General features: G+C 39.0%; 1 protein-coding gene across 4 annotated transcripts in view; it reads left to right on the top strand.

The window, feature by feature from the left end:
* LOC124289770 (acetylcholine receptor subunit alpha-type acr-16-like) overlaps nucleotides 1–13115 on the top strand; it is an 87293-nt gene that overhangs the window by 61913 nt on the left and 12265 nt on the right. For 2 of the 4 annotated variants that reach the window (XM_046726441.1, XM_046726455.1), the window contains exon 2: nucleotides 11390–11487. In XM_046726441.1, the coding sequence (XP_046582397.1) occupies nucleotides 11427–11487 (61 nt within the window). In that variant the 5' untranslated portion in view covers nucleotides 11390–11426. Of the gene's footprint in view, nucleotides 1–3715; nucleotides 3799–7032; nucleotides 7397–11389; nucleotides 11488–13115 lie in introns of those variants that run through there. The other 2 variants (XM_046726448.1, XM_046726436.1) reach the window with 2 other exon arrangements.

The following is a 13115-nucleotide window of genomic DNA, read 5'->3' as shown; positions in this document are numbered from 1 at the left end:
TATCGAGAAATATGTACATTGATGGATAGTGGAAACTAATGGTTTGGCGCTCATTCGATATCGACCAATCAAGCATCGTTGCATAAACACTGCTGACTGTATCCATGAAAGAATTGTCACTGAAATCATCATGTGTAGACGTCATTTAACACGTCACGCATTGATCAGGTTTAAGGCAGAATATCACGACAGTGGGCATACGAATGTATGGAATCAAACCCGGGTGTATAACATGCGATCACTCGACTGTGACAGACTGATGGTGTCACGAAATTCCGCTGTGACCGGGGTTTCACTACAGGCTCCAGTGTACGGAAACACAATAGGAGATAGATGAAACTGGGACCACTTCTCGTTCAAGATTATTGAACATTTGTGGCCACGTGGATGAAAGTCCATAGTGTTAGCCCACTGCTGCAGTGTGACATGGATAAACCGGCAGAGAAATAAGTGCCATGTTTAACTTAAACAGTGTTGAAATACCGTAAACACGGAACTAATATATTCATTTTTTAATTAATCAATCCGTGTTTAAGTCTGGAAAAGTTGCAAGTTACAAAAAAAGTTACAAAATTCAAGTACTTTTCAAAACCGTGTAATCTTTTCCACGATCTTTCAAGTCAGTAATAAGGTAGTAATATGGACTTCTCATGTAAAACTTGCAAATGTAAGGACTTTTAAAGACCCTGATGTACTTAGTTAAGGTTTGATCCTTCCGCTCTCCCCTCAGGTGCCCAGTACGTAAGTGGTGCATATTTCCCAAGATATCACCGAGGCTGAGACCTTGTTTCATCTGAACCTGCTACCTAACGATGGTTTCTGTTCTCGTTCTTGCTGGATGCTTCGTTACGAATCCCATGTGTAAAACTGAGACATTGGCAGATAGGGTAGTCATTAGGTATTAGACTGATTTACATCATACAACATATCACATATCCAAAATATGAACGATCTGAGCCTAATTTGCTCGGACTTGTCAAACCGACGAGCTTCTCTGCTATACAGTCTCCTGTTACCTCGCGAATGTCTTTGAATAATCAAGCCTGCCCTTGCCAAAGTAATTTGGTTGACGCATACCCTCAATTAAACAGTTTCCAGAGACAACGACATCTGACCTTTTACGAGCGCTTCAAGCTGCTGCCACTAACACTCACCACAATATGTGCATATGTGAGCGAACGCTTTAACCACTAGGCTACCCCACCGCCCCATGTGCATATGTAAGTACATGTATCTGTTAATATAAATAGTTATCTACTCCATCTACTATCATTTCCATATGGTAACATCGAAGAAACAAATTAGTTTCCCAATGCTGATCACAACATGAGTAATCATTTCATTTCTTGTGTGGAGGTTTTACAAAAAGAGATGTGTCAAACGTGCGTGTCAACTTCCGAGGAGCAAACGAAAATGCGAAAGGAGCCAAGAGATGAATAACTGAAAGTGGAGGAGCTACAATACCGCATAGAAAGCAAGCGGATGCCAATACACGTTTTGAAAAGTGCGTTATACTGAAAGAGTTCACCTGTCAGGCGTTTGTTATGTCCAGAACCTAACATTCCTTTGTGATAGTTCTTTTTTCTGGACATTCTACAGCCCTGCCTGTCTATGTGATAAGCATGTTAACTGTTTAACATGCTTTCTTACATTCAAATTTCCCCAAGCTACGCCCCTGAAATACTGAAGGAGTAAATTCTCTGGCACATGTAACCGACGTGTCTGATGAGATCTTTACGTGTAGATGTCTTTGTTCTTGTACATTAACTGGGAAGTACGTTCTCTCGCAAACCAGCGTCGTGATCCCGTCGATATCTAGCTGCAGTTACTGTGTCCCTTCATTTGTTAATGGGTTGTTACGTAAGGAAAACGTACCAGTTATGGGAATTATTCGGTTTGGACATCTGTATCACCGAGACTTGAAACATGTTCTCTAACTTAAAACTCGTTACTCTCTAATACTTAAAATATCAACACATTGATAAACCATAACTATATGGAAACCATTCAAAAAACAGCCCAGAACTCTTTGTATCCGAATGTATTCTGTATAACTGTTGATAGATGACTGTGGAATAAGGCACTAGAATAGCCTCTGGTATTAGTGCATGTTCTGGAACGAGTTATCTTTACTTCATGTTGCAGTACAATACATTAAATGTTCAAGATGTGCAGATAATGAATAACTGACACAAATGTCCCTTTATGAAAACATAATGGACCGTCCAAACAGTAGTGTTATGTTACAGATGTGTTTTAACAGCTGTTGCAAACCTTTTACTTGTGGGGATTCAATTGTGATGAAGAGCAAAGTATCATGTTGAGGTAATTGTGATTTCAGGTACTGTTAGGTCTATAGGTTTATATAATAGTACTTTACAAACAATAGAGAATTTCACCATGTGAAACAAAATGATGTTTTTTTCAAATGTAGGTAAATATTGTGTGGAGCTGCTGTTGCAGTATTGCTTTTGTTTTTGTACAGTCTGTGATGTTGCTGTTCAGCCTGGACAACATATGCTACGCTTTTGTAGCAATGTTGACGTAAACTCCGGTGAACACGTGGGTGTTTACTCTTAAAACCTCCATGGACTTTTACTTCCTAAATATTTCATATTTTATCTTAAAGTTGGGGACCCAAAAGTCTCACTTAAAAATTGGCATAACTTCATTTTAAACGAATTTATTTCAAAGGCATTTAGAAGCTGGAAGAACATAAAAACATGAAACTATGATTGATAACTTTACTTTTTGTAAAGGTGTATCATAACGCCTCATGTGAATTTGATAATACAGTGATGAATCTGCGCATGATAACAAAGAGCTGATGTGATGGGGTAACAATACAACATCTTAATAAGGTAACAGTTAGGTTGTCCAATTTGAGGAATGCTTGTCCACAGCGAAGTGAAAATTGCTTTGTGAGTATATGCATTGGTCCCTGCTAATGATTGGCTTGTTCAGATATCTATGTTGTCTGGAGACTATTACCGAGAAGGTTTAGAGTAGTCTGCATATGTTCACCATAAACATGATAATCGTACTGACCATGCTGTTGTCTGTGAGAAACTGACGTTCAAAATATCATACAAAATGATCGCAATCCTCACCATAAATATCTTTATTTACATTTATGTGAAAAGAATAATATTAAAACCCTCATGAGATTTGCCAAACCACGTGTTTCAGTATTGATAATTACTGGTTATATTTGTCATAACGTCTTTCATTAATAACAACAGCAACCATATCATGTTTCCAGTATTGAATGGACTCCTCTCTGGTATGACTGACAGTTGTTTTCAACCACGCATAAAAACAATTTTGATAATCCTACGTTTGATAATAACAGTACTTTGGGGGAGCACACAACGTAATACCATCTCATTTTCGAATTATGGCGATATAACATCGCGTGCTTAGACGCCGTATGTCGATTTATAGACAACATGTTGTAGGAAAATACAATTACAAGGGCTCGACGTGTAGTCAATACGTTGGACTAATTACAGAAAGCCAAGTTGGTTCGATAACAAAAGCTTCAGAGCATCCCCAGATGACCAATCCCTGTAGGCTTGCTGACACCATAAACTCCATCACAGTGGAACATTTGAGCAAATATATGTGGATACTTGTTGTTGTATGGTGATATGATTGATTAGTGTTGAAGAGATATATGACCAATATCTGTAGGTTGATTGAAGGCATGGAACGTCCTGACAGTGTGATGAAGGATGCAATCGTCTCATGGCTCTGTTTCATCAACTCGGCTGTTTGGGACATGGTGGTCCACTTCGGGTAATTATTTAGTTATTTAACATAAATGAGTGTAATGGCCCGGACCCCTGGGATTACCGGACAGGGGGTAATTGCTTTATTGCAGGACACTATAATGGTATGTTTGTTATTAGTGAATGAACTTAAGAGCTGCTTTAACTCTTTCCTTAAGGTGCTTACCAAAACCACTGCGTGTGTTAAAAGTGTTCAGAGGTTCTGGAAATACCTGGATATTTGATGACATGTTTCAGTGGTTATGCAGATTAGTTTGTGCTGGCTTGAAAGTTTCTCGTTTTTATAAATTAACATTATATTATGTTAACGGTTGCATATAAAAATGAAGGGTATTTGTGGTTACGCTACGTGTAATCTCCTTCGTAAACATTTATTCAGAATGAAAATCTATGCATCAATAATTTATTTAAAACATACCATACCATACAATCAAGCACAACAGTAATATCTGAGAACATTGAGCATACATTAACGTAGAAATGCTTTTGCGTACCCCTGTTGAATTGAGAACGTACAATGCAGAGAACAGTATCAAACGTAATTCCATTTAAACTTCCACACACATACACTCGACAAACTTTCAGCTCACTTCAAACACACAGACATGACTGCGATCGACGCAATTACACCATACAGGGAAAACCTTCTCACAACATGCTAATATCGAATCAAGACAAATTAACAAAGCCACATGGCGTCCGGACCTGGTAATAATCTCTCAAACGATGATTTTCAAAAAGTCATATGGCTAAAATATCCCAATCCCCGTATAATTTGAAAGATTTGCCTCGTTTCCAAACAGTTCGGCACAACAAGGTCCCACTAAAGCTCAATACCAAGTTTTACATGACATTTTCATCACGTAGACCTATAAAACTTCTGTATAGTTTTTCGATATCTGCCATATTTACCCTTGATCTTTTCCGTACCATCTCACACTTACATGGAATACATGTACAACTGTACAGCTTGTAGTGGTTGATTCTTTTTTAAGAGTAAATTAATTACATAGCCTTGTCGTTGTCGGGTTGAGGCGTAGCCAAGTGGTAAAGAGTTCGCTCGTCACACCAAAGGCTCTAGTTCGATTCCCAGACAGTAATATGTGCGAAGCCTAAGTTATGCATAGCCCGCCTTGATATACATTGATTTTATTGATGGAATTTTTCTGCTGCGGCATAAAACCTGACTAAGTCCATGACGCTTTCTGAAAAAAATACTTGTGTGTAAGAATTTCATTAATTGTATTCATCTTTTGCATTATACAATAACTCCATCTTGCTGGAAGTTCCTTCATGGTTCTAAAAACAAGTACGTGTTAACTCAATATTATGAGATTCGCTGTTGTTTTTAGAGATGCATAAATATAATTTCTGCATCAATTTTCACTCATTGTCCTATTGGAATGATGATTCAGAACGTTTGTAACTTACTTAAACTGGTTCCATGTGTGTTCTGTGAGACTGAAGTCCGCTAGTTTCAGCTTAAGCTGGATAGGATTTGTCATATATGCTAAGTCAAATGCTAGAGCCGAGATGCTTGCTGGATAGTATTTGTCATTTATGCTAAGTCAAATGCTAGAGCCGAGATGTTTAAGCTGGGTAGTATTTGTCATTTATGCTAAGTCAAATGCTAGAGCCGAGATGTTTAAGCCGGGTAGTATTTGTCATTTATGCTAAGTCTAATGCTTGAGCCGAGATGCTTAAGCTGGGTAGGATTTGTCATTTATGCTAATTCAAATGCTAGAGCCGAGAACTTAAAACTGCTGCCGACTGTGTTGCAAAATGAACATAATTCTTCAAAATGCTTTTTACTCATCAGGGGGAGTAATTCTGCACTTATACACCTAAAATTTACATATCTCCCTTTTCCTCTCAACGATATCATTCAATGTTCTATCGCGTCTCGAAACACAATAGTGGGTTTTTTTGTCCATCACTTGATTGTCTGGTTTGTTCACAGTCGTACAGCAGGAGTGCAAATATAGAGTGTGGGCAAGGAACATACGCTTACCTTTTTTCATGCAAATCATGTCAGTAGCACTTCCTTACCGGTGGGAGATACTTATACTTATTTCTTTGCGAACACCTGTTGTTTTGATTTTCAGGGATCCACTCTTATATTTGTCACCGTTGTTTTACCTTTTACGCCCAAAAGAGCCTGTGTTGAGAGATCACCCAGACCGGTTTCTCAGTGCCGATGACGTTCCGTTCATCTATATTAAGTGCGTTACTAAATCCTCAAATGAATGGTGTTGCTGTAGAAACATCACACGTTGTTCAAGTAGCCGTAACGGAACCTGAGGTTCTGTATCTATTTTTCAGTTCATGCGATCACAAATCAATACATGGACATTAAATGTTTTAGAAGTATGTTTTCTCTGTGAAGACAGATTCAATAGCTTTGATGATACATTAATATAATCGTATTATCGTCCCATGTGTTTATACTTGGGTATTATTGGTTTCTGTTGTTTGAAGTATGTAGTGCTTGCATCTGGCCATACATGACTTAATGGCTTTGAACCAACTTACACTTATCCCATGTGTCGCTATATGACACTGACTTAGCACTCACCACACTGCGGTTTGTCTTTGAAATATTTCGAAAATGTAATTAAGGACTAACTTTAAATTTTATATTTGTGTTTATGAAGGTATGAACGTTTAAAGCGTTGTGTACTCTGTGTAAATTTACGTCAAGTGTTCCCACCTTTTTTACGTTTATAACGCCATATATGCAAAACACAATTAGTTCTTATAAAAAATAGTGATATGATACAAGAAATGATATGGATAACTATACAACGTCAGTGATAGCGTTCACCGGATTAAGATAATACATGCATCCAATTATCAACTGTAATTTAATTGTATTGAAATTGAAATTTGCTCAACAGATATATAAAGTATTATCAGTAATCCTGAACCGTAATATTTTTTCTTCCGTCCAGCCCTGTAATGCAAGAGTTCTAAAAGAAACAAGGTTTTCATTTGTAAAGGTTTTACGAATTTGTTTTACTTGTATTTATCAAAATTGTACATTTGGGGAGTAAGGCTAATTCCGCGCACGTATGCAATTTACGTCTATAATTCCATTAGGAGCATGAACTTTCATAATAATCGATACATTTCAACGATACAAACTATAAGGTAAAGCGTCCATATACATGTACCGTATTTAGTTTGACAGCCGTCAGTTCCAGATGACCACTATTTGGTGGCAATATATCCACTATAGCCATTGGCCTCTTAACAAGCACTTGTCACAAGCATCTCCCGTGAGTACTGTAAACCAACTTGCCAACAGTGTATCGTTGAAACCCCCAGCCCGGTGCCACCTGCTGCTGAACGGTAATTACACGTGGACTATATTACCGCGTGTTTAGGCGGATGGATACTGCGTGAAGTGGTCGTCGCCATGTGTTCATGCCTATGAAGTGAGTATGAATAAGCAGGTCCTTGTGGTTGGGGGCTTCAAGAGGTCGAAGTTCACTTCCATTGCTAGTGCAAATTCGAAGAAATCGATAAAACTGACGTGAGACGGATGGGACAAAGGAAAGCGTGTATTAAGTTACTTTGGGAAACAGGATATTACGTCTACACAAGTAAGTCTTTAACGATTTTGTATAGATTTGCATTGAAATCAAATAAACTGTAATCTGTACAGTTAGTTACTTTATCGATGAGATAAAATCAAGTGAAAGAGAGTGGTAGTTGTTTTTCATGATCGTGTCTTACGCGCTTAAATGTTCATTTAAGCTGATAACGACATACATGTATATAAATTTAAGTGTTAACATGTGTATTAGTGACTGTTGCAATGGCGTTTTGTGTTTCATCAGATAAAAACTGCTCTATTTTATTGTAATGGCGTGTCTGGGATAATGTACCAGATGCAAGAACATGTTGTCCATGAGAGTTCTTCATGTCTCATGGTCTTGTAACGTCTGAATCCTGACCAAAGGTGTGTGCCTATGTTTGTGTCCTACAGCTGTGTACAAACCTTTATGTGTCTTCAATGCTTGTAATACAAACAACGTATGTTTCCACTTATTATATTATGATACATATATTTACTATATGTTTTATCACATCTCCCACCAAACATGATTTGTAAGTGTATAAGAAGTTGTCATAATGAACAAGCCGATTTTTGTGTTTGATGAAACCCTGTTACCAGGATAATTATTTACCTGTATTAAAGTGCAATGACTACGGCATCATCTGAATGACGCTTCAAAAACACTGAACGCTTGATACTATATTTCTTTCGGTGCCGTTCATTATGGATCCGGGTGAATTGAAACTACCACAGGGAACATCGTATATCGACCCACTGGTTCAACTGAGTAATGTTCAGTAACTGTACTCTGTGACTTTCACTCTGACATTTAACCATAGATTCTCTCCCGTGGGATGGTACCCTTTTAACAGAATCGATATATTTACAATATGTAAAACATGGAGACGTTGTAGTGACCCTGTAAATTGAACATGACTACACAGACAGAAGGAGATACTGAGAGATTTAGGGAGAGAGAGAGAGTGATAGACAGATAGGAAGAGTAAACGGAAACGGAGTGAGAGAATGATAGAGCGCTAGAGAGAGAGAAAGGGAGATAGATTAAGGTGAGAGAGGAAAGGAGAATGAGAGGTGGAAAGAAACAGACAGAAACAGAAGAGAGAGAGGGGAAAGTATTTAGAGCAAAAGAGAGAGAGAGGTAGAAGAGAGAGAGGGAGAGAGAAAGCGAAAGAGAGAGAGAGAGAGAGAGAGAGAGAGAGAGAGAGAGAGAGAGAATGAGATACCTGCTAACACTGCCGATAGTGGTCATCGCACATACACAACACATATAGTCACTACGCATGTGAAACAGTAGTCGGCATTTAACACACAGATTACAATCACTACACACGTACACTGACAGCCAGCCAACACACTCAGACAGACGATGGTGTTAGATCAACCTTTCTACACTTGTAATGTTGTGGTGATTTTTATCACAAAAAAATACACCCTCTTCAACCAGTGACATTTAAGTAAAATCTCAACCCTTTATAGCGCACAGATCGAATTCTAAATAGAAATCGACGAGATTGCCATAATACTCTTTGATTAATCTATTCTCTAAACACTCTCGTGGATAATGTACCCGAAAGAGGACTACAGAACACGCAACCTCGGACTGGAACTGATAAGACGTTGTACAAAAAATTATAAATGTGCAGATGTGCAAGATGATGTGAAGCTGAAACGATGTTGTTCTTCAACCCTCCGCCCACCTAGTGAACGCTTGACAGCATAGCGCCATGGAGGACTTTTGTCCCGCTAAATACATGAGATGTGGTACATTGCGTGATAGCGTATTGAACACATCGATACCAGTCGCGGGCTCTCGCATGCAGGGTCACTTCGATCAGTATCTGTTTGCATAGACTTTTGTGTTCCTTCTTTTTTAATTGATTTGGTATCACTGTATCTCATCTCAACAGAAATGAAAGTTGCAATTTCTGTAGTTTCATGATTTTGGTGATAGTGCATTTAGTTCAATCTGTTCATCTTTACTGCATTACAAGGAGCCATTGTAACACATGGTACCAAGATGCACGTATTATCGAACTCTTAAAACAATAAGAGGATTCATACATATCAACATAGGAAAAATGAACAGACTTTCTATTTTTTCCCTCTGATTATTTCGACTGAACAAATGATAAGCCAATATAACATAATGATACGTATCGATATATGTGGTTCAAGATATTACACTTATGATGAATATTTACTTTGTGTTTCACGGGGATACTTTCACGCAATCACATATCAGAAACATGGTTACATGTTACTAGTAACTGTGATATCAGGCCAGAGAGCGTGGGTATTGTAATCGTTTTACACAGCGTTTAGCAGTAATCAAGCACTAGCGGGCTTTACACATGTTGGAATCAATCCCGTGATTTTGGTGCGACGGGCTTGAAAACCCAGTCGCCCCCTGCCCCACAACCCCTTTTCCCCTATGATGAGAACGGACACTGGATGCCATGTCCTGACCTGTCAGAAGCCATCTCTGTCCATGTTGATGGTCACTTTACCAGATTGTCGAGTCGCTCAAAATATGTGTAAATATCAAAACTGTAATATTATGTGTCATATAGTTTATTATTTAGTATCAAATTTAGCACCGTTCGAATTGTTAACCAGCAATATGTAATTTAATTCAATGCTCCCTTGATATGTGGAGCTTCCGGGTTAGAAAAGATCCCAGCAGACTATGCGGCCTAAGTGGAGTCGACCGAATAGATCGGTTTTCAGGGCCAGTGTCATGGCCGACTGCATGTCATCGTACCACTACGGTGGATAGCTGCTCACATCAGTCACCAGATTGTCTGGTCCAGATTTGTGTATTTACGGCCCTCTGTTAGAGCCGGGATAATACAGGTTGCAAACAAAGGTAGGCCTTTGCCAATGCTGTCAGTTTTGCATCTTACAAACGTAACCTACAACCCATTGCTTCAATGCTGAAATATCAATCATGACCAGGTTCATAACTCACGCGTTCCCAGCATAGCGTTATCACCTGTCTATCGAACATTCAGCTACCACTCAATAACATATTACAACATACACTGAGTCATGCACTTCTCTCATTTCTATTTACATTTCAACTTATCATTCAACGTCACATACAGTGTTGTTACCACAAAATACAGCGTTATTTAACCTGACCCTACCATCTCTCACTGCTGGTTGTGTTGCTAGCTGCTACCTGTGTTATCAATTTCCACCAGATGAGACGAAAGGAAGTATGCATCCAAGACTCTCCACAAGCGGAAGTAATCACTATCAAGTACGTTACATAAGCAACCTGGTAACATATGTGGGGTAAAGTCGGTAACTTGACCATAATCTGATTGATTATCAAACCAGCATGTAGTCACTGAGTTCATCAATGTTGCATTACTTCATGCTGTCTCAATAAATAGACATAAACGGTTTGCTAAGAGAACACTACTTACTGGGATGTAAATTCACTTGATTTGCAATCCCGTATAAGTCAATGTGATGCGCGTATTTTGTTAAGTGGCAGTAATGTTTTCTTCGTAGAATTATGTATGCAGATATATGTAAAATGTTACTTTTTATCCACGTGCATATAATTATATGTTGCAAGTATTTTGATTAATATGTGTTGAGAGGTATTGTTGTGGATGTAAACGGTCAGTTGGCATTAATGGTGTGAGGCCCCATGGGCGAGTTGATTATGAACCGACTGTTAGGGAGATGAGATGCAGTATATTCGGGCGAGGTCCAGAAATGAAAGTGCGTTATACCAATCTGATCATTATGCCAGTAATTATGTCGTATTGTTCTAACAAACAAATTGATTATGATTAGAAAAATGCTTAAGTGGGTGGGAGGGTCGCGGTTTAACGTTGCAGTTTAAGTCACGGTGTGTGAAAGTAATGTGATGAGAAAGCTTAACGAGACGCAACAACGCGTTTTTCACAATTCAACACAGACTGAACAGCGCATTCTAACGGAAAACAGATTCTGTTCATTTGTTTGTCATTTTCGACTTAAGTCTGTGCTTGTATTTCAGTTCGCGACGTGAATGTTGACGACTGGAAGCCGTGAGGATGCTGGATGGGACCACGACGCTGTTGCTGATACTGGGGACACTCCTCATACTGGTGCAAGGTATGACATCAACTCTAGTTCACTAGCATTTGCAAACTGTTTAAATGAAGAAAGGTATCAGTAGATGTAGTGCATCACTATTTGTTCACTAGTGTGTAGAAACTATTCGAATGTATACAGAGGTATCTATAAAACATAGTGCAAGGTACATCACTATTTGGTCACTGGCATGTAGAAACCGTTCAGTTGTTTACAGAGGTATCTATATATATAGTACAAGGTGAGTGAGTGAGTTTAGTTTTACGCCGCACTCAGCAATATTACAAGCTATATGGCGGCGGTCTGTAAATAATCGAGTCTGAACCAGACAATCCAGTGATCAACAGCATGACCATCGATCTGCGCAATTGGGAACAGATGACATGTGTCAACCAAGTCAGCGAGCCTGACCGCCCGATCCCGTTAGTGGCCTCTTACGACAAGCATGGGTTACTGAAGGCTCATTCTAACCTGGACCTTCACGGGCTAGTACAAGGTCCATCAACATTAGTTCACTGACATTTACAAGCTGTTCAAATGTAAAAGAACGCAAGTCGTCTATAAATATAACAAATATGTACACATGGAGCTGTTTTACCAAATGGTTGTCACATAACTATTGTTGATACAAACTGTTTCCGTGAATCATTATTCTAGTGCATGATACGGCAGCATCAGCCAAGCAGTGCAGAAACACAATAAACATCGCAGTTTGAAACAAATTGATTCGAAAGGAGCAAACTGAATCAAACTTAGAGCAATGAGACAATTGATCCAGGGTCTGTCATGTAGCAACTCTTATACAAACAATAAACGCATTCCGACACTCCTCAGTTTGATGCAACATGCTCCATCGTCATTCGTGCGCTTCCTCAAATCAATAAATATCGCACTTTGAACCAAATTGATCATAAGAAAGCCAAGTGAACCACTAACTGTGATGTAACAATATCGTTAAGCATTTTGTTAAGTGATCGTTATCAAAATGAATGTAATGTATGCTAACAAAAAAGTATCTATGTGTTTGACAAATGATGTAATTATGCCTTCTACGTCCGCACTGTCGTTCATCAGATTTTTGGGTGTCACTTTTCGAATATATTCATCTTTGACAATGACGGAGTGATTCATTTAAAGTCGTGTTGATCGGTTTTTCATTTTTATTACTAAGAAGGAGTTGAAGAACGTCATAGGGCGGTGCGGTAGCCTATTGGCTAAAGCGTTCGCTCGTCACGAGGAAGACCCGGGTTCGATTCCCCACATGGGTATAGTGTGTGAATTGTTTCTGAAGTCTCCGCCGTGATATTGCTGGAATATTGCTAAAGCGGCGTAAAACCACACTCACTCATCCAGTCGCTCACTGACTGAAGAACCCTAGCTTCTCTCTTAAGGCGATGATTAGTTTAGCCAGTTGGCGGAAGGGGCGATACATTTGGGCATTATCTTACCTTCATGTAAAAACTTTCATTGGTCAATGACGCTTTAGTAAGTTTCCGTGTCACCCTCCCAGGAGGGTGACAAATGGAAACAATATTACCTGCTGCCACGGTAACCGCCAAACACTCCGCCGGAAAGCTGTATCGTTAACAATCGTATGATGTCATAATATGACGCATGCAGTGCACGGAATTCGAAAACCGTTCGATTAG

The sequence above is a fragment of the Haliotis rubra genome, unplaced genomic scaffold (genome assembly GCF_003918875.1).
Source record: "Haliotis rubra isolate DU_JTF1 unplaced genomic scaffold, ASM391887v1 Scf112, whole genome shotgun sequence".
NCBI classification, from domain to species: domain Eukaryota; kingdom Metazoa; phylum Mollusca; class Gastropoda; order Lepetellida; family Haliotidae; genus Haliotis; species Haliotis rubra.
The sequence above is the reverse complement of the archived record's forward strand: the minus strand, read 5'-3'. Positions and strand labels throughout refer to the sequence as shown.